The sequence below is a fragment of the Hippopotamus amphibius genome, chromosome 13 (genome assembly GCF_030028045.1).
Source record: "Hippopotamus amphibius kiboko isolate mHipAmp2 chromosome 13, mHipAmp2.hap2, whole genome shotgun sequence".
NCBI lineage: Eukaryota > Metazoa > Chordata > Mammalia > Artiodactyla > Hippopotamidae > Hippopotamus > Hippopotamus amphibius.
Window position 1 is genome coordinate 90,479,482 of NC_080198.1, and position 24,276 is coordinate 90,503,757.

General features: G+C 37.5%; 1 protein-coding gene across 9 annotated transcripts in view; it reads left to right on the forward strand.

Moving 5' to 3' along the window:
* Positions 1-24,276, forward strand: part of SLC9B2 (solute carrier family 9 member B2) — a 52,556-nt gene that overhangs the window by 1,588 nt on the left and 26,692 nt on the right. For 6 of the 9 annotated variants that reach the window (XM_057705497.1, XM_057705502.1, XM_057705506.1 and 3 more), the window contains exons 2-7: positions 9,817-9,952; positions 10,617-10,794; positions 15,609-15,779; positions 21,239-21,381; positions 22,260-22,387; positions 23,587-23,762. In XM_057705497.1, coding sequence (XP_057561480.1) covers positions 9,863-9,952; positions 10,617-10,794; positions 15,609-15,779; positions 21,239-21,381; positions 22,260-22,387; positions 23,587-23,762 — 886 coding nt within the window. In that variant the 5' untranslated portion in view covers positions 9,817-9,862. Of the gene's footprint in view, positions 1-6,258; positions 6,638-9,816; positions 9,953-10,616; positions 10,806-15,608; positions 15,780-21,238; positions 21,382-22,259; positions 22,388-23,586; positions 23,763-24,276 lie in introns of those variants that run through there. The other 3 variants (XM_057705499.1, XM_057705498.1, XM_057705503.1) reach the window with 3 other exon arrangements.

A 24,276-nucleotide genomic window follows, 5' to 3' on the forward strand; every position in this document is an offset into this window, starting at 1 on the left:
TGGATGTAAATTAGATTTCTAGGTAACTCGCCTGAGATTTCAAAGGCAGAAGATAAGGCGGGAGCTTCCCGGCCCCTCCCTGCTATTTTTGGCTCTTTTCTATTGGCAAGGAAAGTGCACAAGATGCCAGTGTCCAGTCTCCAGAATTGTGGGTGTTGGGAGGGACTTACAGCAACCAGACTCAGCATGCCCTGTTGAATCACCAGCTCTCTGGCTGTCAAGAGGCAGCTGGGGGAGGTAGTGAACATATTGTGAGTTCCCTGTCCAGACAGCTTCCAGATCCCAGCTTCTCAGGGTCACAGGTATGTTCTTGAACTCCTTGGTCCCTGTAGGCCTCCTGATTGTAGCAAAAATAGTATATTCCCGGGTAGCTCATCTACTAGTGTTCTAGAAGTCATTCCTAGAGCCCTAGCCAAGACCCTGCACTTGTAACCCTTTCAACAATCTTCAGCCTTTCAACAATTCACTTCATTCTCTGAGATTTTATAAATCTCTCTCTGCTTAAAATACTTGGCATGGTTTCTATTTTCCGCACTGACTCTGAATAATAGGTTTGCTGTGTGGCCTCTGAAAGTCACCTAAACCTCATCTCTTCAGTTTCTTTAGATGGGAAATGAAACCATGAGATTAGATCTTTCTCAAGGAAAATCTCCTAAAAGGAAGATGAAACATTAGGGGGACTTTTTTGGGACACCATGATGTACTTAGTACTGGTTTAAGGTTTTCTGTGATGTAGGCACTATCACCATTTTGCAGATGAAGAAAATTATCCAGACTGGCTAAGTAACTTGCCCCAAATGGCTGGATTAGGAGGCAGTGACACAAGAAGGATTTACTCTCAGGGTTTTCACGTCCGTTTTCCTCTGACTGCTCCATGTGTCTTGCATATTATGCTTATTGACATGCATGTGCACAAAATTCCCTACAAGCACTTTCCTTTTCACCACTTACCCTTTAGTCATGTGGTTCCTCTGCCTGTAATGGTCTTTATTTTATTTATGAGACTAAGTCATCTTTCAAGGCTTGATTCAAGTATCAGCCAAGCAGGGCATTATTTCCTCTCTGCTGTTTAACTCTATGCCTGCACTTCTCACATTATAATTAAATTACCTTAAGGTGGCACTGGTGGCTGTTAACAGATAATCTCCAAAACCTCAGTAACTTAACCCAGTAGAAGCTTATTTCTCACTCATATGAAGTCCAACCAGGTGTTCAGCTGGTGGCCTTCTACTTAATGATTCAGGAACCCTAACTCTTTTTATATTATGGCTTTGCCATCCCCTAAGACCTTGGTGTCCTTAGTTTCCAGGCAATGGATAGGAAAAGAGAGAGCCTGTGGAGGATTACATAGGAAGTTTCTTAGAGCAGTGGAAGTACAGTACATCGTTTTTGCCCACATCCCTTTGCCAGACTCGGGGACTTGCCGCATGGACCTGCAAGGGAGGCTGGGAAGTGTCAACTATCTGTGTGCCCAGGCAGCAGAGGAAACTGGTTTGCTGAATACATAGCCATCTCTGTCCCTGTCTTAAAGAGCCGAGGCTGCATCTGAGTCCTGTTGCTATCTCTTGTGCTTTACACACCATAGAAACCCAGTAAAAGTCTGATAAACTTCACAGATTGTGAAAAGATGGGGTTGCTTATCTCACATGCCTAAAATTGAAACTTGCCACACTTCATTGTGGTTGCCTAGGGAATGATCTGTCATCCTCTGACTAGGTTGCAACCTTTGAGTATAGGCACTGTGTCAGACTGTTCACATTCAAATTCTTAACACAAGGGCTAGAACGTGGTGAGAGCTTAATAGAAGTTTGTTGAATGAATGAGGCCTTAAGAGAGAAAAAAGAGGGGCAGAGTTCCTCTACATGGAGTTAGGAAATACTAATTGAGATGCTGACATTTGAGTTAGATCTTGAATGACTCGCAGAACTTTACCAAGTAGAGAAAGTAAAACATGAAACCCCAGGCAGTGATGGTAGTGGTGGTTTGTTTTTCTTCGTTGTTTTGTTTCATGAGTAGAAACTAGCAAAATAATCATATGTTTGTAAGCCAAACTTTAAAAAATTCAGTATTCAAATATTGCAACTGAACTTCAGGGATAGGGCAGAAAAAATATGTAACCTTACAAGCTATGCAGTCTCTAGCGACTAAAAGAATGATGCTAAAAACCTTGACACTGATTTTTAGCTACTGAAATCTTATTGTCTGGGCATTTTTAAGAAATTGTGATACAAAAGCAGTGTTCTATTTGTGCATCCTCTGTGAATATTTTGCACCATGTGGAGAAGCAAGGGAGACGTGTAAGCCAAAGGTTCTTCATCACTGCTCCTCATCAGAGCTTGTCAGAGATGGCTCTGCATCAGAGTCACCTGTCATATTGGTTAGGATGCTTTTGCCTATAAGTAAAAGGATACTCAGCAAAACTGCCTTCAAAAATACAAGCGTCTTTTCTCATACGACAAAATATCTAAGGTAAGTGGATCCAGGGTTTGCTTAGCAGCACATTGATATCAGGGTCCAGTTTGCTTTCCATTAGCTTATCTTGACTTTTTTTCTTCATGGGTAAATGACGGCTGCTCTGATTCCAAGAAACACAGTAGTCATCCACAGTTTCATCCTCCCCCACTAACACACACACACACACACACACACACACACACAGACACACACACACAGAGACGAAAAGAGGAGAGGGTTCTCCTCTTGCCTCTCTGTCTTTATATTAGGAAGAAAATTCTTACCCAGTGGGCCCCAGTACCCTTGCCCATGAGACAAGAAATGAATTCATTCATTGGCAAGAAATGAATCACACTCATCCCTAAACCAGCGGATGGCAAAGAGGAATGATGTTACAGAGATTAATTTAGACCAGTCATGATTCATTCCTAGGGGTGGGGAAGGGACCCACTGGCACACCTAAGCAATGGCTCTTAGGTACATAGGTCATGTTGCCACGCTTGGGGAGATTCAGTCTCTGGAGATTCTGATTTTAGTAAGCCTAAAAGTCATATTTTAAATTTTCAATTAAACGTATTTGCCCTTGAGTCAGGGGAGAGATTTTCTTAAAAAATAGAGAAGCAAGTATTGGGTCCCTTCTTACCTAGGAATAATTTCCTTTTATTCCTATCTCATTGCATAGTGTTTTACTTCATGATGATTCAATCACATCACTGTATTAATTAACCAAACAGAATAATGGTGGTTTTCCTTTGATAACTTGATTGCATGCAGCTGCAACACTTAATACTTTCCAATAAGGTAGTTCTCATTCAAGGAGACATTCTTAGTCATTTCAGTGATTAATTGTCAAGGAAATTTTAATCCCTACTCCTCACTTGATGTGAATTCCTCATTGATGGATAGGACTCCTTTTGGGAAATGAGCATTAGATCAGAGTTGATTAGAAAAATCCAGAAATTAGAAAGTTTCAATATGTTCTACATAAAAATACCATATGATATAGAGACCCCACACTTTAACACATAAATGGATGAACACCAAAAGTAGGAGATTTTTATTGTGATTGTTATAGAGTACTTAATGAACTATCCTGGAGATGCTTTATCAAATGCATGTATACAGTGTATAGAGTACTCCAGCAATATATGTGAATTCTCAACACAATCACCCCATTAAATGTCAGCCTGTCCTACCAAAACCAGAAAATAACAAGAACAACCAGTCTTTATCCATGTAATGCTCTTTCAGCAGTAATTCACTAGACAGCAGTTAAGTGTATTTTACTTGCCCAAGAGCCTGTGGCCATTTGGAATTTGGTAGTTCTTTCATTTCCTCTGGAGTATTACAGAAAGCACTTTTAAACATTTAGATTAATCAGATAACCTGAAAAAGAGAAGGCTGATTTAATAGACCTCTTTCTGTATGTGAAAGCATAGTTAGAGAAGTGATTTTCAGAATGTGCTTCACTTGCCAGGAGAAGCAAGGGTGAGTGGACCAGGCTCCTGCAGCTCCACTTTTATCTGTCCCATTTGTTGGATTTCAGGATAACGTTTCATTTGACGAAAGATCTCTGGCCTTAAAAATATCTGAAAACTGCTGTAGAAGATTCTAGGCAGTTCCCTCATCTTCTTTGAAAACCTCAAAAACAAAAAATAACCTTAAATTGTGGCAGGTGGAATTAAGTTACCTAAAATCAAATACCAGAGTCTATCTATGAAAAATATTATTACCAAGGAAAGAAGTATCATTTTCTTTTCTCTGAAGCTTTAAGAATTGCATAAATTCTTTTTCAGTGTATTTTAAATTGCTTTTTAAAAGTTTCTTCTTGTGAAAATTCTAACAATAAAGAAACATAGAGAATAAAAATGAAATTCCAACAATTCCAATTCCATTTCCCTCCCCAGAGACAGCTACTATTAACAGACTTTTTCCTATTTATTTACATATATGTGCATACCAGAACTGCTCCTATTCTTGATTTATTATTCTTAATCTGCAGTTTTCTCTCAAGTTTGGACAAAAGACTAAGGAGACTGTTCCTTTGAAGTGAACAGCTCTGTGATTTTGGTGGCATCTTTGCCTAATATTGGAAAATAAAGCTCAAATTAAATCAAGGTAGTTTCTAAGAATGTGTATCAGTCCTGTAGGAAATTCCCTATACTGGGAATGCTGAAGAGAGACACAATTGGCCAATAGCCTTTGCATTTGTATTTAGAAAATACTTGACCTACTAACTTATACGCACGTGGGCAGTCACAGCAGTCATAACAGCCATGTCCCTGGGTTTAGGTCAAACCTCATTCTTCTGTTGAAATCTGTATTTGAGTCAGGGAACTTTGATTAAACTCACATTATTTACTGAATTTATGAAATTTATAAAATTTCACCATTTCAAAAAAATACATTTTTTTTTTCTAATATGGTTTACAGGTTGTGTATCAGTCTGAATAAAGCAATATCCTGATTGAGAAGCAGAAAAAAAAACTTGAAAACACTTTCTTCTGTGTAAAGGCCCTTTTAGTGTTTATTTAAAATGTACCTTGCCTTCCTAGTTCTCAGTATAATTTTCTGATACGCAAAAATCTCTCTGGATTTTTTTTAAATGAAAAGCTTCTTAATTCTTAGAATCTTAAGTCATATTTAAGTGGCAAGTTGTCACCTAGCCAGTTAACTGATTAATTCAGAATATGTAAACAATATTTTTTAAGAGCATAGAATAAAAGTTCTTATTTCATTCGTTTTGTTACCAATGTTGTGCAACTTAAATGGATTAGTAAAAGATTTTTTGTTTGTAATAAAGTCTATAACATTTATAACAATGGAAAAAAGTAGAGCTGAACGTAAGATAGAAAATTTTAATATTTCTATTTGTGGAATGTGTTTTCAAACTTATAATTAACTGTGGGTATATATGAGTAGAATTTTAAACAAAATGTAACAAAAATGTAAAAATATAATGCAGCAATTTGATAGAAATGACATGAAGTCAAAGATATAAAGAACTATCTCATTTCACAAACTTTTTATAGTTTTGGCAAGGGGCTTGACTGATATTGGCTTTGTTCATTGAGAAAAGTTATTTAGCTTCTCTAAGTTTTAGTTTTCTTATTTAAATATGAAAGAGACTGGACAAGGTAATTTCTAAAGGCCTTTCCAACTTTTATTATTCTATTAAATTGAGTAGCTGCTTTTCAGCTGCTTAGAAGCCATCTAGTTTCTCCATATTTCCTCACTATTTAATTTTTCCATCTCAGGCCCCTAGCATCTCAGATCAATTGAGATGACTCTGTTGAACCTTCTCTGGGCCCAAAGACTTTTAAAGACTTCTATGAACACGATAAAAAAATTAATTAGGGTTCATTAACTATAGTGTATCATTTAACTAGGATTGTTGAAAAACAAAGCATTTCACTTTAATTTTATGGGTAACTGACACCTAGTTTACTGAATACAAAAATTTTATTTAACATTCTCTTTAAAGAAAAGCTCTAAACTGTACTGTCTATTTTAATGCCTTTTAAAACAAAATATTTTCACTTTTTTTTTTCTTTTTATTTTCTTAAAGATGTAGAATCACCTTTCTAAACATCTGTTATTATATAGGGGCTCCTTCAGGGCCAATTCACGTATGAACATTCTTACTAAGGATTTATTTGGTGGCAAGTGACAGAAACCCAACTCAAACTGATAAGAAATTTATTGGCTCACCTAACTAAAAAGAAGCTGCTTTCAGGGGTACCAACGGTGTGATTATTAATTTAGAGCTTTCTCTTTCTGTCTTTCCATATTAAGACTGTGGTTTGTTCTGTGGTTAGTTACCTCATTCTTTAGAAGGCTTTTCTTGTATGTTACAATGATTGTCAACAGCAAGTCTGGACTTAGCAACCCCAACAGAAAGAAAACTCTTTCTTAATGGTTCCAATGAACACCCTAAACTTGACTCTCATTGGCCAGGTATGGGTCACATGCTCATGCCTGAACGGGTCAAGGTGACCAGGAAAAGAGTTCCCTCATTGGCCAAGCCTGTCCTCATCTCTGGAGCACTGGTGGAGCATGGAGATTGGAGGGGGGGATAACAGTCTCACATGGATGAGGAATGGAAGAGGCCTGGATTCTACAAAAGAAAATTCGTGTGCTGCTACCAAAAAAGGAGGAGAAAGATGCTTGGCCCTCCAACACTGTAAATATCCCTTATGAAAAAGAGATTTATTCCCACAGGTTGTAACATTAGATTGTGATCTTTTCTCTCTCTTTCATTGTCAGCTGTCACTCATGCTGTTCTCAATTTGTCTCTAATCACAGTCTCTTCCTACATTTTAATTTACAGCATCATAAGAGGGTTTGGAAGTCAGATGAGCAAACTCGTTAGAATTGTTTTCAAATAAGAGTTAATGGGCTCTGAGTGAGGACCTGAGAGCCCCTCTCTGAGTAAGGAGTGTAAACGTTCTTCTTTTTAATGGACTTCATGATATCTCTTACGGTCCTTAAAAAATCTCATTTTTGCACATTTTCTGATTTCTTTACCAAAACTGCCTTCTTAATGGGGGATATACGATTGTAAATTTGTAAATATTGTAAATGTCATGACCCAAAGACTATGAACAATAAACGCCATGAATGTGGTTGCTTTAAGTTACATTTTTGTGATTTTCCTAAATTTAAGTGGGTTTCTGAAATGAGACAGGTGGTTTAAGTATTCTTTTGGAAATGGAAACATAGCAGAGTATAAACAAACAGAACTGACCAGTTGTAAGTTGTTTTACTAGATTTATTAAAATACTGGTATTTTATTTTACCTTTTCTCTCTGTAATACCTCTCTGATCTCTAATAGTACTTTGGTATCCATGGTGGAGACTATGGGAGAATAGGAGCATTTTTTTAAACACAAAACTATGTGAATTCTTGAAAATAGCATATACAGTACTGTGCAACATGCCCAATTTTGATTTTTTATGTTAAAAAGGACTAGAATAACATTAATAAGATGAATTCTCAAATTCCTTTTAGCCAGTAGTGTGTATTACATTCCCTAATCAAGAAGTTTGCCTTGAAAGAAAGAGGTTAAAAGCATGATCAAAGAAAATCAATGGAATTATGCAGTAAATTCTTCCAGATTGGGGAGACCTTGTCCTGCTTTAATAGGAAAAGCAAAAAGAATCTTAGAGATTTGTGATAATTAAGGAGGAATATGAGTGGCCAATAACCAGCACTACTGAATGCTACCATGTCCGTGGTTGGAATTACTCCTGTCTCCATTTTATAGATAGGGAATTATTACGAACAGCCTAAGAAATTTGGTATATGATGGAGCTGGACTTCAGACCCAGGTTTGTCCAAAGCCAGATCCAGAGCCAACACCTACTACATTAGGGGGTCAGTCTCTATAGAGGGTGAAGGCCAAGTGCCATGGTTTGGGATACAGTGTCCTAACTCTCCAGCCTCATGGGCTATTATTTGTAGCCTCCCATGACATGCGCTAATAGACTCTTCCCTTGCACTGCGCTGGCTTTGTGCCTCTATGCCTTTAAGACAACGGCTCTCTGAACCAAACATTTTCCTGTCAAAATGCCATTCTTTCTCATTATGAGTTTAAATTTTAAAGTATTTAAATTTTTAAAACTACATGTATATGTGTATTTATATATACATAAACACGTATGTAGTGTAGAATTTTATATACGTATATTTATTATATGTAATATATAATAAAGATCAAACTGAAGGCTTTTTGAGATGCCTCGCTGGCCAACCTTGTATTTTGCAAGGAAGAAAAATGATGATGGTGGTGGTGGTGGAAAGGATATCATTTTCTTTGAAATTTTAAACGGGTCAAACATCTTGACATTTTGTTAAACAGAAAAGGATTCCTTGCGGCAGGGGTCCTGTCTAATTAAGCCTTGTCTTTATGGCCTAGTATAGTGCCTGGCACATGTTAGGCACGCAAAAGTGTATTGAATTAGATTTTTCCCTTCTCTCACATAATTTTCTCTTTGGTTCTGCCAAAGCTTATAGTTCATACCTCTATTATAATACTCACAGTGCTTGCTGCATTAGGAGTAAGTTTGGTTACCAGTAAAAAGAAAACTTGGTTCATCGTGATTTAAACAATTACTCCAAAGCTTGCAGTCCAAGACTGATGCAGCAACTCATGATGTCATCAAGGGACCAGCTCCTCCTTCTTATGGGTCTACTGTCCTTGGTATAGGGATTTTCATTCTCACGGTTGAAGGATGGCTGTCGGCCCTCCAGGTCGTCTGTCGGTGTTCTAGGAAGGAGAAAGAAATGTGACAGGGCAGAGAGTAAACAGTATCATCCTTGAAAGGCCTTGTCTTATTGTTTGGGAATGAAAGCCCTCCCCAGGGACTCCCTGTATCTCATTACTTAGAAGTGTGACACACGGCCACCTCTAGCTGCCGAAGTAGCTGGGAATTGGAATATTTGGCCTTTCAGCCTATATATTGTTAGCATGGAAAGCCAAGGGAGGAGAGATTGAAGTGGATGTTTATGAAGCCAATCTATAGGTCTGCCCTACAGGGTTTTTAGTTACTTCATACAAGTTTATTTCTCTTGGTGTACTGTAAGTCTGAAGAGAAACAGAGGTTGTGCTTTGGTAATATTTGAATTACCCACAGTGACTATCAAGCTATCATAGCACTAATCACAGTGTCTAAGACATTGTGACTGCTCCATCGTGGTGGTGTATTTTTTTAACTGTAATTTTGACATAAAAACAGAAATTAACGACTCTAGTTTCTCTGAATATGATGGAATCCATAGATTTCTCTTTGGTGACTCATTTCCTCACATCAACATTGGAAAATTACCAGGAGCTTTCCTGCTTCAAGTTGGCCCATTAGAGAGGACAATTTAACAGTAATATTGCTGGGAATATTTGAAGTATAACACAGAAAACAGGGTGGGAAAGAAATATAAAAATATGATGGTGAACAAGGGCTTTTTCAAGAGAGGTGAAAAGGTAGGTAAGAATTAGGATAATATACTATTGTTATCAAAGAAAAGATTAGCAATTGAAAGTTAAGAATAGTCTAATTTATTATTTGCGAATTCTTAGTAATGTTGATGCTTTGTCCATTATTTTTTCTTTTTACCACTGTTAAGCTGCAAACTGTCTCACCAAGTGATTATAACCACGCCATCATTTGTATAGTCACTTCAATAAATCCAAGTTAAGGACTTTGAAAAAAAAATAGTCTAATTTAAAATATTTTAGCCATTCACAGTTCTAAGGGAAAAATAAATACAATTCATTCATTTAAATTGCTTAAACTGCTGTTTAATTAGTTCCTTTAAATCTCAAATTGCTGTTCTGCCTCTATACTCTTTCTCCTTCAAAACAGATCTACTTCCTCTTCCCTTCTGTCATCTTATTCTTAATTACAAATCATGGGGAATCAAGATAAAACAACTGAATGTGAAGATTCAGAACCATCTACAGAGGTGAATCCCACAGCTTCCACGTATCGAGAAACACAGGTATGATCAAACGTTGAACATCCCAACCATTTCCTTAAGGAGGGGACTGTATATTTACAAATCTTTGATAGAATTGTGTTCTCTTCATTCTCTGTCACTCAGTTAACAATTCTCCACATCCTTAAATCCCCAAACTGGTATAGTAGGTGTGATCCCCAGTTCTCCCAGGTAGTCATTAGCATCTGGCCATATGTGGAGCGCCTGTGAGATGCTTTGTGTTCCCAGCCTAACTGCTGGAATGATTCTGCTTTCTTCCCTCTCCCTCTTTATTGCTTAAATTCAAGGAGGTGAATGAATGTGAATTCGTTTTCACCACAGGTGATTATCTCTTTATGAACCGCTCTGACATATTTACCAGCTGTTGCCTTGAATCATATTTTAAATGGCTAATTTTTAAACCCGGTATTGAAAAACATAATGAAATTTTATGTGACTCAAGCATTTATAGCACTATAAATAGTAACTCAATCGTAAATACCTCTCACATAGTTCTTGTTCCGGGCATTCGCCAGGTAGCTAGTCATAACGCCGTGTGTTTACCCTGTAAAGTGTTAGCCTTGCTTCTAGCAACGGAGATTTGATGTGTGATGTGATGTCTCAGTAACTGTAAAAATGTACATCAATTACACAGTTTTAAGGATTTTTTTCATTGCTTTAAACACAGGAGGAAACAGCTACAAACCCCAAAGGTGTAGATGGAAATGAACCAACAGAAGGAAGTAACCTACTGAACAGCAATGAAGAAATGCAGGAAACACCAGCCGAACCAAATCATTTGCACCGACTGAGACAAACATTTGCTTGCCCTCCGCGTGGTCTACTGGATAGAGTGATAACAGATGGTATGTAAATGGTAAGCATGAGTTCAGAACAAGAGGGTAAAAGATGAAGTTGTTGTAATGAGAGATCCCAAAGTAATGTGGCTTAAAGGACAAAAAGACATTTACTTCTCTCTCGCATAAAAACTACAAGGTGAACAGTTCACAATGGGAGGTAGCTCTGCCTCATTGTCATTCAGGGTCCCAGGCTGACAGGGCTGTACCATCTGCAACACAGGGTTTCCAAGGGTACTGCTGTCACCGCCATTGCCAGGTGCAGGAAGAGGGAGAGAGCAGAGATCAAGGGCATTTTCCTTTTCTGTATCTGAGTAATTTCACAGGATTACGTTAGGCCTCCAACGAGAAAAATGATTGAGAAATCACTGATAAACAAAAAAAAGCATCACATAAATGTTGGTTGTTATTAAGTAATGCCACTAACGTTTGAGCAGACACAGCTCAGTTTATACTTCCAAATGAATCCACTATTTTGTAAGTAAAGATCCTAATTTCTAATTCAGCTTATTGCTGCTGTGACTTAAAATTCGAGGGGTAGGGAGGGGGAGTTTATCTCAGCACTGTTTTGAATATTGTTAGGGTTGGGATATATTTGTCTTTTAGGAACGGATGTGGTTTGGGGAGGCATCCCAACATTATTCTGATATCAATTTGATGAATAAATGGATCTTCAGATTCAGGAACATGGTTTTTGTTCAAAAAAGAAGTGCGTGTGTGTATGTATATTGTATATATATTGGAGGATGTGTAGTATAGTAGGAAAAAGGAGACTGGGGTTGAAACTTCTCTGTAAAGAATTTAAAGATAGTTTCAAAAATTGTGTTGAGGAATGACAGCATCATTAAATATATGGCGTCCCCCAGTAAATATGTTGAAGAATGTAACATGTTTGATGTTGAAGTTATGTTTACTGAAGAATCAGACTCACTTATTTATTCTTCATTTGTGAGCTCTTAAAAACATTTTTGTCATTCTCCACTGAGACAGTAGAAGCCAAGTACAATATGTTATATTATACGTCAGGCTCTAGATATGTTTTTAATGAAATTAGGTAAGTTTCTAAACTAGCATGAGAAAAAAGTCTCAAATTTTATTTAAAACATGTAGAGAAAACCAGGTTCCAGAATATACACTCGTTGAGAAGGCAACAGATAATTGAATACCTTTTCTGCTCTTTTTCTTTTTTTTTAACTTTCACTGTTCAAGTTATGGCACAGTTCCAGTTAAAACATGTACAGTACCACAGATATGGATTGCATTAAGGAAAGGGTATAAATAAATGATGTGATTTGGAGACTAGTTTTTTAAAATTCTATAATCATTGTCCTTAAAGCTGCCTAAGAAATGGGGATTCACAATACATAAACACCTCTCACTTGTTTTCTTGTACTTAGGCTCCCGAGGCTTACAAGACTGCTTATTTTCCCCTATATGCCTTCCTGTGTCCCTTCAATATACAAAGTATCCTTCTTAGGAAGTAAATCTTACATGTGAAAATATTATTTTTGAAAATTGTAGATAAGAAATAAATTATTAACTGAATTAAACATGATTCAGAGAAACCATATTAATGTACATTTACTATGTATTTAGAACTTCATTTTGAATATGAGAAAGGAAAATGAAAGTTAGATGTTTTTTAAAAAGCAATGTTGAAGTGGAAAATTCTTAATTCTGCCTTTCTAAATTCTGTATAAAACTAGGTTTATGCTGTGATAAGATATAAATTAACAGCTGGCAGTTCCTGATCTCGGATTATACTTCAGCCCCTGTTGGAAATTTCAGCCCCTATAGCCTATTGGGAAATACTGAAGGCACCTTTGTTATTTTGTTGCAATAGCATCATAAGCCTGGAAGATCTGAAACAATTCTGTGAGGGTTTAAAAAATGGGACATTGGACTTGATCTCTAGCAATATGTAGAGGAGACTCGGTGAACAATCCTCTCACTTATGCCAGTGAAAATATCTGTAAACATTTTAAGTCTCTTTAAATATACCTTTTATCTGTCAAGAAATAAGGAAGTCATCAGACACCAAAAACAGAGTATAAATAGGAGAGATAAATAAACATTCAAGCTGGCCTTCTCTCCGGAGGTTTCTACATAACACCAATGAACTTGAGATTTGAGAACCGTGAGAGTATAGGAGGCTTCGGCAGAGCCTGCTCAGGTTGGGAGGAGTACCACAGGAGAAATCATTCTCCCTCACACACCCGAAGTTGGAACCCAATATAATGGTGGATTTGAAGTAAACCTGCCCTCCAGAGGGTCCCAGTAACTAAACCTGTGTGTCTAAACTGTGGTGCTTGCTGGAGACAGGAGCATCTCTACTAAAAAAATGGGTAACTTCATTCTGATTTGTGCTCCAAATTCACAGAAAATAACTCACACTGAAAATACATCTAAAAGTGGTCCCAGTTTGTAAGCATCTAAATACATGGTAGGAGCAAATTCAGATCCTATCTGGAAAAACTCACATTCAGCCTAAGGCACCAATAATTCCCAGAGATATAGTGCCAAGGAAGAGCTCACTGTTGCAAGAAAACAAACAAAAAAATCACAAATAAATGCACAAGGGAACATTTCAAAATTTTTCATCAGAAAATGGAATACAAAATATTTTTGATATTTATAGAAAATGTTAAAGAGGAAATAGCAAATATGAGTACAAAACAAATAACTCTTTATAAAAATGAGCAGGTCTTAATAAGAACCAAATTGAAATTCTAGAGATGAAAAATAAGGTATATTGATCTTCCCCCCACCTCTACAGAGCAGTTTCTCGGTGCTATCTGATATGCTGTCTCCTGGGCTTCCGTCCTCATTTTGCCCCCAAATAAAACTTAACTCGCAAAAAGAAAAAGAAAAGAAAAAGAAAGTACAGTCATTGAAATTTAAAGCAGAGGATAGATTAGACAGCAGAGTAAGTGAATAGAAAATTGGGGAACTAGCAAACAGATCTGAGATTATGTACGATGTAGTACACAAATACAAAGATGGGAAATATGAAACTGGTGTTAGCAACGTGGAGAGGAACCTGTGACTCTTTAATCAGAGTTCCAGAAACAGAGGATAGGAAGAATAGGGGAGATAAAATATTTGAAGAAATACAGAACTTTCCAGAATTTATAAGAAGCAAAAATCCTAAGCAAACCAGAAAGAAGCCATTTCTAAACATATACTGAAATTGCAGAAAACCAAAGAAAAAGAAAGATCTTAAACTCAACCAAAAAAAAAATTCCCTAAAAGAGCTGAAATTAGACTTAAAAACAGTAATGAAAGACAGAAAAACCAAGGAATAATATTTTCAAGGAACTGAAAGTAACTCTCAGCTTAGAATTGTGTACCTAGAAAAGCTATCTTTTAAGAATGAGAATAAAGATAATTCCAGATAAATAAAACTAAAAATTTTGCCACCAACAGCTCTTCATGAGAAATATAGCATGCTCTGCTACAGAGTGCTTCTGTAGCGTGAATTAGTTTGTATGCAGTGGTAAATAGGGAATTGTGTCAGTGTAATATGGCGTTTGCCTTTTTGTACATAATTTTCCCTGGCATCTTAATATTTAACATTGAGCAATAGCAGGTAAGTGCAAAGTGAGTTGAACCCTTCCCCTAAAGAAAGATCAGGTATACACTTTATTACAGTTAAGATAAAGCCTTACTAACTTGAAAGATAAAGTCATGTAAAAAGCTGAGCACCCTGTGTAAGTGCCTTCTTTTCAGACGGTTAGTTGCTGTCTTAGGGGCATCAAAGACCAACTTTCCATGACATTAAGCTGTCTAATGAAACCACATGTGGATGAAGAGGCTGCCAACACTTACCTGGGTTAAAAAAAAAACCCAAAACAAACAAACGAACAAAGGAAAAACCATGAACAACAGCAACAAACCATTTGATTGATGGAGAAGGCTACAGTCTGGATAGGATTTGATGGAACTGCTCTCCTATTTAAGGCAGGTGCTCTCAAGATTCTACATCTTGAAATAGTAAGTGTGGTTCCAGGGTTCCAGTCTGCAAAGAGTTTGACTATGGGAGATGCAAATATTAGTGCAGATTTAACTGTGCCGGTACTTTTATTAGGATTGTTGTTGTTTTGGTTAGCGCTTTGGTCACGAATTTTGAGTTGCTAGTGGTCTGCCCAATTCTCTTTTTCCTGTGAGCCTTTCTGTTTTCAATGTACGATTTTGTAGAATACAAGGTTTTCAAACAGGGAAACATATTTCACATTCTAACAGACGTGCCTCTCCTAAAGGTAGTACTTCGGACAACAAAATAATGGTCCAGGTGAAAGGTTTGAGACACCATGATGAATGATGATTTTTTAAAAAAGGTAAGAATGTGGGTAATTCTAAGCGAATATTGGCGATAGAAAAGAAACAAGTTAAACAATAATGTTTAATTCAAGGCAGAACTAAAATACTGGAGTGTCATTGTTAAAGTGTTCTCGTGTTTCTGTGAAGAGGATAAAGATAACGACTCTATTAATTAATGAATATTTTTGGTAAAATTATAAGGAAAAATAAGGGAATATTAAAAAAAAAAAAAAAGAATCCAAGATGGTTGTTTTTCTGGCAGTGTGAAAGGAGATGAGCGATGGGATTAGGAAGGACACGCAGGTGGATTCAAAGGCACTGGTAATATCCTGCTTTTTAAGATGGTTGGAAATTACCCAGTTGTTTATATTACTGATGTTCTTTAAAACTTACACAGGGTTATAAATATTTGTATGTGTATTCATTTTTTTGATGTTTAGATTATATTAAAACCTGCAGATGACAACTTGTTGGTAGAAACTAGTTTTCCTCGTTTATTTCAGTTACCATGGTGGTTCTTCTGTGGGCTGTAGTTTGGTCAATTACTGGCAGTGAATGTCTTCCTGGAGGAAACCTATTTGGAATTATAATCCTATTCTATTGTGCCGTCATTGGAGGTAAACTTTTTGGGCTCATTAAGTTACCTACATTACCTCCACTACCTCCTCTTCTGGGTAAGTACTAAACACATCCTGTTTTCTTCAAAGTAAGTCATATTTTAAAAACAGTAGTTTGGAAAGCTTTGGGAAATAAATACAAAATATTTCTGTATTTGCTGCTCTAGAGCCAAAAGCCACTTGTTAAATTTAAAGTTCAGTGAGCCAGTTGTTTAAACACAGCAATTTTTCTTAACACAGCGATTTTCAAAAATTAAATTATACCTAATTAAAATGAAATAATTCACATTAAAAACAAGAGCAATAAATATGCAACACTGATCACTTCCTAATTATTTTGCTAAATATTTCCCTTATCTATGCTCTTGAAATTATGAAAATAATATATAATACTGTGCCTCTCATGCTCTCTTCCTAAACCCGCATTCTTTGACACTGTGCTGGTAGCGTAACATCAGCCATGGTGGGAGTTTCTTTAAGACACATCCGCAAGGTTCACAAATCAGGGCTTAATATATTGTTAGTCATTCCCTTCATTCACAAATGAGTGAAGTTCCAATGTGCATTTTCATTGTTTCATTTTCATCTTATTCATTAACATGAAATTACCAACCAATGTTCATGGTGACACTATACTTGCTCATCATAATGTGAGTGACTTCTTTGCTAAGCCAGAGAGTCGTCAAGCCTTTATTTGTAACCTGATTTTGTCAATTCATGGTTGAACTGCAACCATAGCTGGTTATGTAGGTGGAGTTCAGCAGTGAAAAACAATGAAAGCATTCTGTGAGAATCAGTTGGCTATATAGAATTTACAGTGGTGATTGCTGTATATTTATAAACAGTATTCTGCACATCCTTTATATCAGTAAAATTTATAATAAATGTGTAAATATATAAATATAAATACACACATACTTTTTTGGAGAGCTACTTACTAAGCATTTACCAGCACACCATTGGGTGTATTATATTATCGTGCTTATTAAAAAAATTTAGCTAAAAATATTCTTCGAGAGGCCATGAGAACTGTCCAAACATGATACACATGAGAATTAACACTGCAGTCTTAACACTGCACGTTGTATCTTTAATGTTTCTTTAATGAATTCTATATTACAAAATTTTAATTTACTACTTTTGTTATACCACAAAAGGCATTTTGTGCCCATTTCTAACAGATTTATAAGTCACTGAGATTTTTTTCTTTTTTCTTTTTGTATAGCAGACAATAAATTGCATATATTTAAAATGTACAATTTGGTATTTATTTTCTCATTAGTAATGTATATATGGCAATCCCAATCTCCCAATTCATTCCCCCCAACCCTCCCCTCTTTCCCCACTTGGTGTCCATATGTTTGTTCTCTACATCTGTGTCTCTATTTCTGCCTTGCAAACCAGTTGATTTGTACCATTTTTCTATAGTCTGCATATATGTGTTAATATACGATGTTTGTTTTTCTCTTTCTGAGTCACTTCACTCTGTATGACAGTCTCTAGGTCCATCCATGTCTCTACAAATGTCCCAGTTTCATCCCTTTTTACAGCTGAGTCATATTCCCTTGTATATATGTACCACATCTTCTTTATCCATTCATCTGTTGATAGACATTTAGGTTGCTTCCATGTCCCGACTATTGTAAACAGTGCTGCAATGAACACTGGAGTGCATGTGTCTTTTAGAATTATGGTGTTCTCTGGGTATATGCCCAGGAGTGGGATTGCTGGGTCATATGGTAACTCTATTTTTAGTTTTGCAAGGAACCTCCATACTGTTCTCCATAGTGGCTGTATCATTTTACACTCCCACCAGCAGTGCAAGAGGGTTCCCTTTTCTCCGCACCCTCTCCAGCATTTACTGTTTGTAGATTTTCTGATGATGCCCATTCTGACCGGTGTGCGGTGATACCTCATTGTAGTTTTGATTTGCATTTCTCTAATAATTAGAAATCACTGAGTTTTATTTTAAAATCGCATACCTTTTATACATACATATATATTTGTACACATTTCCTGAGTAAAATTTTTTTCTGTTCTTTGATGTTGGTGAGGACAATCAGTATTGGCTAACAGAGACCCAAATTACTTGCTTTTGAATTTGGGGTCAGCTGTTGGGTTATTTACATCTTAACCACGCACTGTTTCTCAATATACTTTTCAATTTTAGGTAAAACTAAAGTTATTTTGCTTAATTCATATTATTTATCATGAGTACTTTTTGTTCTCTAAAGTTATTAATTTGTTAAAATGAGTTGTTTCTAAATATGCCTGTAGGCTGTGATAAAGGATTGGCAACCCACCTCTCTTGTAAATAAGACATTATTGGAACACACACATGCTCGTTCATTCACACCTTGTCTGTGGCTGCTTTCACACTACAGTGGCCAGAGCTGAGAAGTTGCGAAAGAGACCCTGTGGCCCACAAAGCCTAAAATGTCTCTTATCCGACCCTTGACAGAAAATGTTTGCTGACTCATGCATCTAAATCAGTGCTTCTCAAACTTTATTGTGCAGAAAAATGACCTCGGGACCGTGTTAAAAATGCAGATTCTAATTAAACAGATCTGGGGGTGGGGCCTGAGATTCTGCATTTTTAATAAGCTAATCATAAGTTTTCAGAGAGTCTAATAATCAGAAGTTTTCAAACACGGTTGCACGTAGGAATCACCTCATCACGTTTTTTTAAAAGCTGATGCCCAGAGATTCCGAATTAATTGATGTGGCGTATGCCCTGGGCATCAGAAGTTCTAAAAGCTCCCCAGGTGATTCTAATAGGCAACCTAAGTTAAGACTGCTGTTCTAGACGCCAAGAAAATGCCCTGTAAATAAATAAATAAAATTAAAATTTAAAAAAAAAGGAAAATGCCCTGTATGCCTCACCTTTTTTTTTCCCCATTCTATACCTATTATTACAACAAACAAAGTATACCACATTGCCAAGTGGTACAGCCTTGGGCTTTGCAGTCACATGAAAGCTACTGGGATAACTGAAATTATTCAGAGAGGTCACATAGGCGATATATCTTACCATCCCTTTTTTGTAGTGTTACACTGTGGCAGAAAAAAGTTTACCAGTTTTTATTATAGTAGGGCCAGTATCCAAAACCAAAACATTATCTGAATCTGTAAAGACTTTAAGACAGAATATGTGTGATGATTGCCTGTTTTATATTTTCAGAAGTTCATTGAAATAATTGCTGGAGATGGAGGATGAAGGAGCGTTTTTCATTCCCAAAATGAATGTCAAAACAACTGCCCTGAAACACTTTCCTTTGCCAATGGTCTGGGCTTCTGTGTCCACCTGATTTTGATTTGGATGTTCCCTTCTTGCCTCTGAGCCCATGTGGGCCTCTCCTTTGGTCGTGGGGGAAAGAACACCTTTCCTAATGCAGAGGTATTATTCCTTTTTTTCTTAATTTAGATTTTGGAAATTTTTTAAATGTGCAAAAGTTATCAATACTTGGCCAATCTTATTTCATCTACTCCCAAGTTTTTTTTTGAAGCAAATTAGTATTGAAAAAAATTTCCATAATACAAATTAAGGAAAAAAGAATAGTCCTTCTATCAAAGAAGGTGTCCTTTCCTCCACAACCAAGGAATGCACGCTTCAATGGGAATATATCCAGGATACATTGTTAAAGGGGGGAAAATTATACAGTGGTATATAAATGTGCTTTCATTTGTGTCCAGCGCACACGGGCGTGCGTGCATACATACATACACACACACACACACACACACACACACACACAGGCGTGCTTAAATAGGTATAGAAACTTTCTGGGAGGGCACAGATAATCCTTAACCATGAAAACCTTTGGGGAATGAAGATCAAAAGTTGCCGCTGGCATAGGGCATATACTTGTCACTTTACACTGGTCAGTAATTTTTAATTTTACCATAAGCATGTATTATTCTTATCATTATTCTTTTAAAAATAGTTATCGTAGGCTAGTTTATATTTTCACAAATTCTACAAAGACCATGACTGCAGAATTCAGAACTTAGAGACCTTCTTCCAGATTAAATGGCTGTGATGAGAGATGCCTGGGAGGGATGCTCCTTTGCCTAACGGTGCCTGGAGCAAGCCACAAAAAGCTACACTGGTATTTCTTTTCTATTCTTATAGCTTACATTCAAAGCATCCCAACACGAGTAAATTTGTCCAGTCATTAACGGGTGGTGCTTATAGGGACATGGTGAGAAGAGGGTAGTGAAGCCTCATAGTATCTGCTGGAGAAGCCTCTCCCTTTGCGTGGGCATGTGGTGTTATCATCGAGAGCAGGATTCCTTCGTAGACTACTCAGTTTCCTCAGTCACACTCAGCTACTTGCGGTTCCCAGAATGTCACACTTCTTTTTCTTTTTTTAATCTATTTATTGGCTGCCTTGGGTCTTCGTTGCTGCGCTCGGGCTTCCTGTACTTGCGGCGAGCGGGGGCTACTCTTCATTGGTAGTGCGCGGGCTTCTTATTGCAGGCTTCTCTCGTTGCAGAGCATGGGCTCTAGGCCCACGGGCTTCAGTAGTTGCGGCACATGGGCTCAGTAGTTGTGGCGCATGGGCTCAGTTGCTCCGTGGTATGTGGGATCTTGCCGGACCAGGGCTCAAACCCGTGTCCCCAGTATTGGCAGGCGGATTCTTAACCACGGCACCACCAGGGAAGCCCCACACTTCTTTTTCATAGCTTGGAAGAAACTGATTTCTCTTTCAGAAACTTCAACCCCCTAGCTTCTTCACTCCTTTCCTCCTTTGGATCCCTTTGACACCCCTCCTGTCTCAGCTCATACAATGCCTCTTCATGCTTCCATAAAATTCAGATTGTCAATTTGTCCTGCCCCACTAGAGACTGAAAGCTTATTGACATGTAGTACCCAGTTTTTGTTCATTATTATATCTCTAATGCCTATTATAGTATCTAAAATACTGAAGGCATTTGGTGGATGTTGAATGGCTGAATAAAAAAGGAGTCACCAGCTGACATGAGAGAGCAATGTCCAGTTCATCATAACTCCCTCTAAGCCTTTGCAGAGCAGGTTATGTGGTTTTTTCCTTAAATTGTCTTTTTTGAAGGTAAAAATAGAATCCATATAGGTATTTATTGATATTTCAGGAAATCCGGCATAGCCAATAACTTCAGGAGCTATTTGCTAGTTGCACACAAAGGGGTGACTAAATTGAACATTGTTTTAAAACATTTTATGTTTAGAATTCGATCACACTTTCTAGCCAAAGACTGTATCCTGTTTCTCCCTTTCAGGTTCAGTTATTTAGGAATTATTAATTACTCTAATCTGTTGTTTATATCTGCATATTAAAGGCTTGTGTTAGCTCCTCTAGTTTATTATGTTCTTTTAATTTTTTGGTTAAAAGTTTACCTTAATTTCACCTAACAAATAAGCACAAAAGGAAGTATTTCCTAAGATTATAGGGTAGTCTTTTTCACAGCTAAAGTGCCAAAACCTATTGCCTGTGTTTGAAAACTAACTAAAGAGTTTTTTGACTTTTCCATTCTAGGCATGCTGCTTGCTGGGTTTCTCATCAAAAATATCCCTGTCATCAGTGACAATGTGCAGATCAAGCACAAGTGGTCTTCTGCTTTGAGAAGCATAGCCCTGTCTGTCATACTGGTTCGCGCTGGCCTTGGTCTTGATTCAAATGTATGAAGTACAAATTTCTAATTATTGACTAGGAATTTTGTTCCGTCACTACTTGCCAGTGTTTAGAATCACCGAGCTTTGGGAAGTGGACACTGTGCCTGACATTCTTAAGAAGAGAAGAGAGTCTGTTTCATGCAGAACTCTCCCCAGAAGATGTTCCCATACTCTTTTCTCAGAGAAAGGTGGAGTTACTGTGTGAGGACAGCTCCAAGAATAAAGGCCCCCCTTTACTCTGACAAAGATATGGGCCATAGTTATAAATTATGATCATGAGGGAGAAGACAAAATTTTTGGCATGCAAAGCCCTATAACAAGAGTTTAAGGCTAACTATACTGGCTCAGGAAACCGCCTCCTGTATAGAATGAGTCTCAAGTATGAGTTGTTTTTTTTAATGCTTTTTTTCATTAGGAATGAATTTTTGGAATGTTTTGATCTAGGAATGCATGTTTTGGGAGATGGAGGTTTTCACCCAAGCCTCATTTTGGGACCATAAGTTGTAAATAAAGCTCACACTGAGAGAGTTAAATCAGCGAGTGTGGGGATTATATGAGCACAGACTGGAAGCAGCCTGCCTGCGTGCAGACCTAGCTCCCCAGCTCACCGATGTCATGATCTTAAGCAAATCCCTTTAACTTGGGCCTTTGGAGATGAGGACATCTACAAACCGGGCTACTATTACCTAGAGCATAGGGCGGCTGTGAGGAATAAATAAGGTCTCTCTAAATACTTAGAACAGTGGATGTTCTACATGGAATATTCCCGGAAAGTTTGTGATGACCCAGATGGGACCTGAATGTTGAAGCAAAAGCATTTAATGCCATCATCTCTGCCATTCTCTTTAGAGAATTATTTTTGTATGTCTGTCTTTATATTTCAGGCCCTGAAGAAGCTGAAGGGTGTTTGTGTAAGATTATCCTTGGGTCCTTGTCTTGTGGAGGCATGTACATCTGCTGTTCTTGCCCACTTCCTCATGGGTTTGCCGTGGCAGTGGGGATTTATGCTGGGGTAATGGTTTTTCTTTGTTGTATGAAAATAGGCACAGACATTTAGAGCTTTCACTGATTCCCTACCAGAGAACACATAATAGCATTTTCTTAAGGCCATCAGAAAATACAACATCTGTATTGCAGCGTAATCTAAACATTATAACTTCAATTTATAGTATATGTATATAGTGTATGTCTAACTTTTACAGTGATTATAATAATTTAAACTACTGAAGAAGTAATGATCTTTTACCTATACGTGATTCCATACTGGTGAGAGAGATGCCAGATCTCACCTCAGAGCCTGTACAAAGGATGATAAATGTATAAACAGTGATCAACACCCAGACGTGTTTTCCTCCTTCTTTTGTCACCAGTTTGAGTAGATGGTTCTGCTGTCTCTTTCTGCCACAGTTAGTCCTTACTTCGAATGGTTAAGAGCCATGAGAAGTAAATAAATATGCAAGTACTTAAGTAGGCCACAAGTAAGACGTTCTTACTTCTCAGGGTTGGGACCCTGGAGCTATACTGCTTGGATTCAAATCCCAGCTCTGTGACTTTGCATTATGCAATCTTTGTTCAATTATTCAATCTCCCTGTGCCTCAGTTTACTCACTTGCAAAAGGAAGATAACAGTTGTAGTTTTCCATGGTGTTGTTGTGAGGATTAAATTAATTAATATATGTAAAGTGCTTAAAACAGCATTTGGCACGTAGTAAGCACTATGAAATGCTTTCTGGTGTTACTGCTGCTGCCATTATGAATGTCACTGTCAGTGTCATTATGGCCTTTTGCTTCTAACCTCTTGTCTTATTTGACATACCAAATCCTGGTAAAAGGCCTAACATCACTGGCTTCCAATCCAAAATGTCCATGACCATGTTTTTCAAACCTCATACCAGTAATGTTTTGTTTTTAAAAAACGGCAGATTCCTGGGGCCTAACCCCATTAGGTCTTCTATAACACCCAGAAATATATATTTTTAGGCAGCCCAAGTAGTTCTAATGTAGCTTATCCATGGCCACACTTGGAAAAAAGTGTTCTATAGAACTTGCGTGTGTGTGTGTGTTTCTGGTTTGATGCTTTGCTGCCATCTGAAAGACTGTGGTTGTCTAAAGTGTAACCTCTAAAAGAGTGGTAGTTATTGTAATTTCAACAACAACAACAAAAATAATAATAAGATACTGTCATAAATGCCTAAAGTGCTGCCTGGTTAGTTTTGTTTTAGGTGCTGTATCTCCAGCTGTCGTGGTGCCTTCAATGCTCCTTTTGCAGGCAGGAGGTTATGGTGTTGAAAAAGGCGTCCCAACCTTACTCATGGCTGCTGGCAGCTTTGATGACATTCTGGCCATCACTGGCTTCAACACCTGCCTGGGCGTGGCCTTTTCCACAGGTACACTGATCCGTTCACAACGTGCTGTTCTCTTGCACTCTAGAAACGTAGATTATGATGTTACAAGCATGGCATCGTCGCTTGATAATTAATTCAGGCAAATTAAAATGGAAAAAGTCACCTCTCAAGAATTAGTCCCATACCTAAGAAAGGACCAGTAGCTTCCTGTTTTTACTCTTCACCCTCTAGACATAGACTGCTCAAGCAGTCTTGTAAGTGCACTAAGGGGAGATTCAGAGTGGCAGAGTTTAAAGAAGGAGTAGAACAGCTTCTACATGGAGTCCCTGGGAAAGTTTAATCTTGGAGACTTTGTGCAGGGGATGAAGAGATTTTCAGTGAGCACAGTGACAGAGAGCAGGCCAAGTGGAAGGAACAGTGCTCTTCTAAACTAGGAACAGTTTTAACATGTTGTGGGTAGTTGCAGCAAAGATTTTAATGGGTATCTTTTTAATACTTATGAGTGTGTAGTATGGATTCATTATGTTTTTAGTAATAAAAAAAGAACTTGTCATTT